This window comes from Danio aesculapii, chromosome 4 (assembly GCF_903798145.1).
Source record: "Danio aesculapii chromosome 4, fDanAes4.1, whole genome shotgun sequence".
NCBI lineage: Eukaryota > Metazoa > Chordata > Actinopteri > Cypriniformes > Danionidae > Danio > Danio aesculapii.
In genome coordinates, this window is record NC_079438.1 from 1,274,362 (window position 1) to 1,278,797 (window position 4,436).

The window sequence follows — 4,436 nt, forward strand, 5'->3', positions numbered from 1 at the left end:
TAAATTGCGCGATTAAATCAGTCCGCACAAGCTAATCTATTTGATGTCCATCTCTCTACGAAAGACGCCGGGATGACAGAGAGAACAGCGTTCGAATCAGAATTTCTCCTTCAGATTGGAGTGTCTCCCATCAGATGTGTGGAAAAGGACATTTGGCAACATGCTGGAGTCTGTCTGCATTGCGCATTACACATCCACTCACTCACCCACTCACTCTCTCACTCACCCTCCCTCCCTCTCTCTCTCTCTCTCTCTGTTTGTGTCTCTGCTGTTCTGCTGCATGGGCTTGAGGAGCACTGCAAGTTTGCTGTTGTCTGACGGCAGTAGGGATGTGTACCGCGGATGTTTTATATTCTCGCCGTGCGAATGCGAGGCTGTAATATGAGGCTCCGAGATCTATTTTAATAACGCACAGGAGGTTTTTTTTTTTTTTTGCTCCTTGCGCAGATCTTTCCTCCACAGCTCCTCAAGCTGACTGCCCACGTAAGTACAAAGACATTTTAGAACTGGCATCGGTCTCATTTGCCATCTTATAACTGCATTACTGTGTGCTGAGGGTGTAAAAAAGGGTTAATTCTTATTTCATTAGCATGGCTGTAATATGTGTAAACATTTTTACATAACAGAGATGTGCTTCATAATTATATATACACGTTGCGTAGTGTTTATATTGATTCATTTATTGGGGAATTGGTGTAATGATGATCGTTATTGGCTCGTCATTGAAACGAACAGTGATGTTTCTTTTCAAGACGCACCATAATGTCAGTCCATGTCATTTATTTGTGTACACGTTCACTAGATAGACGTTCTGTTCTGACTGCTCCTGTAGGGTTACACTCTCTTTTAGGACGCTGCTTCGGACTATTCAGTTTTATATCGCCCAACCAGATCTGATTTGATCCTTGGAATCGTGTCTGGATATTATAATTCTGATCTAGAGCAGAGTTTTATATGAATTGTGTCGGAATATCTCTCAAGTGGACCGTTTAGGATTGAAATCGGATTTTAATGTCGTCTTATAGGGACTTGTGTGCTAAAAGACTGCTTCTTGAAAGGAGGAATACGATTCAGAATATCCACAAGGATCTATTTAGGATTTTTTTTTGTAGGAAATAATGATGAAGGCAAAATTATTTGCCGTGAAAATAAAATTGTAATTATTTATTAAGTGCTAGAGTTAGTAGAGATTATTTTATTTTAGAGAGACCTCTTTTAACATAGTAGTTCACACTTAGCTGATGATTGATTATAAAGCTTGTCCTGGGAGAGAGCCTTGAGCTCATAAGATCCTCGAGCCCGGGGCTCCCTCCCGTTAGCAGGACGAGAGGGGAGTTTGAGCTAAGGTAGATCTAGAGAACTCTCCTGCTGTAGTAGCTAATGAACAGATAGGGATGGCTCTTACTTACTAGGAGCATGTCAATGTTGCTGATATGGATTAGTCAGTTAGCTTAAGTTGCAAGTTTTTGGACGGTGGGAGGAACCCGGGGGAAACCCACGTGAGCACGGGGAGAACGTGTAAACTCCGCACAGAAATGTCTGCTGGCTTGGTAAGGACTAGAATCAGTGACGTTCTTGCTGTGTGGCAACAGTGCTAACCACTGGGCCGTCATGCCACTCATCTAGGAAAGCAGGAGGAGTAGGGGTGGAAGGGGGGATTCTTCAAAACGAAGATGGCTGTGATATGGAACTTAGGGTATTTATAGTGGCTCAGGAATGGTCTGATTGGTGAATCATGAATTGAATAATGCGGGGCCGGCTGCTAGCAATCATAAGCATGTGATTCTCTAGAAATTAGTTTATAAACTTAGGATTAATAATAACTAGGGTTGGAGGTTAATTAGGGGGACGGGTTTATTCAATAGACAATTTATACAGATTTATGTTAAAATGCAAATTTTACTACACTCAAACGAACGGAAATAAGACTTTCTCCAGAAACATTATTTTAAGGTACAATTCTTGCTATTACCAAACCATCACCTAAGACTTTTAGCTCAGTAAACGTCTAATTAGCTGCTTATTAATTGTTAGTAAGGTAGAAGTGGGGGGTGTTTTAGGTATTGGGGATGTGGAATAGGGATGAAAAATAAAGTGCTTTCACACTAGCACTTTTGGTCCGCACCAGGGTTCGCTTGACGTCATAGTACGGTATGTTTAGCTAGTGTTAACGTGTCCTCGGAACTCGGCTGCGCACCCGTGAACCGTACCTGAGACCGCCTGAAAGTGGTGGTCTGGGATACGGTTCATGCGAACTCTGGTCCGGTTCACTTCTGATATGAATGCAATCGTACCAAATAACAGAAGTGACCTGCCAACTGTAAAACAAACTCGTTTTCATAACGTTCGTTCGTGTGTGTGTCATCTATAGTATCTTGGTGACCAGCAGGACTGAGCCAGGGCAAACACAGTGATACACAGTGACGTCTGCTTGTCTCCTCCAGCTTCTGGAGACATTGTGTGATGTTCTGAACGTGGACGCGAGTTGCTTTCTGTATGTCCAAAACCAAAAGATTCAGTAAAAGCAGAATGACCGCAATGTGCGGACGTCTTTCCATTTCAGTGCTTTGCTTTTGTGACGGTCACCTAGCAACAGCCGTAAACAAAACAGCAGCTCGATGACGCAAGCGTAGCAGGGTTCAGAAGGAAAGAGACAGTGTGAACAAAAACCAACTGAGAAGGTGGCAAGGGAGGACAATCGAACTTGGGTACAGTCCAGGCAATTGAACCAAGTGTGAAAGCACCCTAAGATCATGCAGAATAAGTACTGATAATCAGCCAATGTGTTCTTAATAGGGAGGTTATGAGCTACTAGGTTATTCATACTTAAGCTGAAGTGTTACTGATTTGCCTTCATATTTATTTTGGGTCAATGCATTGAAGTGATCTCATTCCTCTCCTTAATTTTCAGGCTAGGACACAAAGAGGACCCAGAAGTGCTCGGTTGGACATGGAGATGGTGGCCATTTGGAGGAGCGTGATGCTGCTGGATGTCCTGTTGGATCGCTGACTCCTCAGACTGCAGGACACCGGATGAATCCTCAACCCTCCTGAGCGTCCACTGCCATCCAGCACTGCGAGTCTGAGCTCCAGGATGACTGTGGTGGTTGCTGGAGACAACATGGACGAGACCTCTTCCACCCTGCAGGGCCACCCGCAGGACTCACAGTATTCGCCTGAGTGCTGCGAGAGAGTCGTCATCAACATCTCCGGGCTGCGATTCGAAACGCAGCTCAAGACGCTGGCCCAGTTCCCCAACACACTCCTGGGAAACCCCAAGAAAAGGATGCGCTACTTCGACCCTTTAAGGAACGAGTATTTCTTTGATAGAAATCGGCCGAGCTTCGACGCCATCCTCTACTACTTATCAATCAGGGGGAAGGTTAAGACGTCCTGTTAACGTACCCTTGGATATGTTCTCCGAGGAAATTAAGTTCTACGAGCTTGGAGAAGAAGCCATGGAAAAGTTTCGAGAGGATGAAGGCTTTATTCGTGAGGAAGAGCGCCCCCTGCCGGATAACGAGTTTCAGAGGCAGATCTGGCTGCTTTTTGAGCATCCCGAAAGCTCGGGACCTGCAAGAGGGATTGCCATAGTGTCCGTCATGGTTATTCTTATTTCTATTGTTATTTTTTGTTTGGAGACGTTACCCGAGTTGAAGGAGGACCCGCAGGGACGTCTCCAGGTGATTGGGAACAGCACGTTCTACTACAAACCAAATATTCTCACCGACCCGTTCTTCGTTGTGGAGACGCTCTGCATAATCTGGTTTTCTTTCGAGTTGATCGTCCGCTTCTTCGCTTGCCCGAGCAAACCTGCCTTCTTCAAAAACATGATGAACACCATCGACGTGGTGTCCATCATCCCGTACTTCATAACGCTGGGAACGGAGATGGCGGAGGATCCCGAAGGCGGGAAGGAGGCGAAGGGCGGAGGCGAGCAGGCGACATCTCTGGCCATTCTCAGGGTTATCCGCTTGGTCAGGGTGTTTCGGATATTTAAGCTTTCCAGACACTCCAAGGGCCTTCAGATCTTGGGGCAGACTCTGAAAGCTAGCATGCGGGAGTTGGGACTGCTCATCTTTTTTCTGTTCATCGGAGTCATCTTGTTTTCCAGCGCCGTCTACTTCGCTGAAGCCGAAGAGAAGGATTCGTTTTTCACAAGCATCCCCGACGCCTTCTGGTGGGCGGTGGTTTCCATGACTACCGTGGGGTATGGAGACATGTACCCTGTGACTATCGGGGGCAAGATAGTAGGCTCTCTATGTGCCATAGCTGGAGTGCTAACCATTGCACTTCCAGTGCCTGTGATTGTGTCCAACTTCAACTATTTCTATCACAGAGAGACAGAAGGAGACGAGCAGGCGCAGCTCCTCACGGTGAGCAATCCCAACATCGCGTCCGACACTAACTCCAGTCGCCGCAGCTCGTCCGTCGTC

At 46.1% G+C, this 4,436-nt stretch overlaps 1 protein-coding gene across 1 annotated transcript in view; it reads left to right on the forward strand.

The window, feature by feature from the left end:
- Positions 1–290: 290 nt before the first annotated feature.
- Positions 291–4,436, forward strand: part of kcna1b (potassium voltage-gated channel, shaker-related subfamily, member 1b) — a 9,755-nt gene continuing 5,609 nt past the window's right edge. Inside the window, 3 exon segments of the mRNA XM_056455182.1 lie at positions 291–483; positions 2,912–3,364; positions 3,366–4,433. Coding sequence (XP_056311157.1) covers positions 3,095–3,364; positions 3,366–4,433 — 1,338 coding nt within the window. The 5' untranslated portion in view covers positions 291–483; positions 2,912–3,094.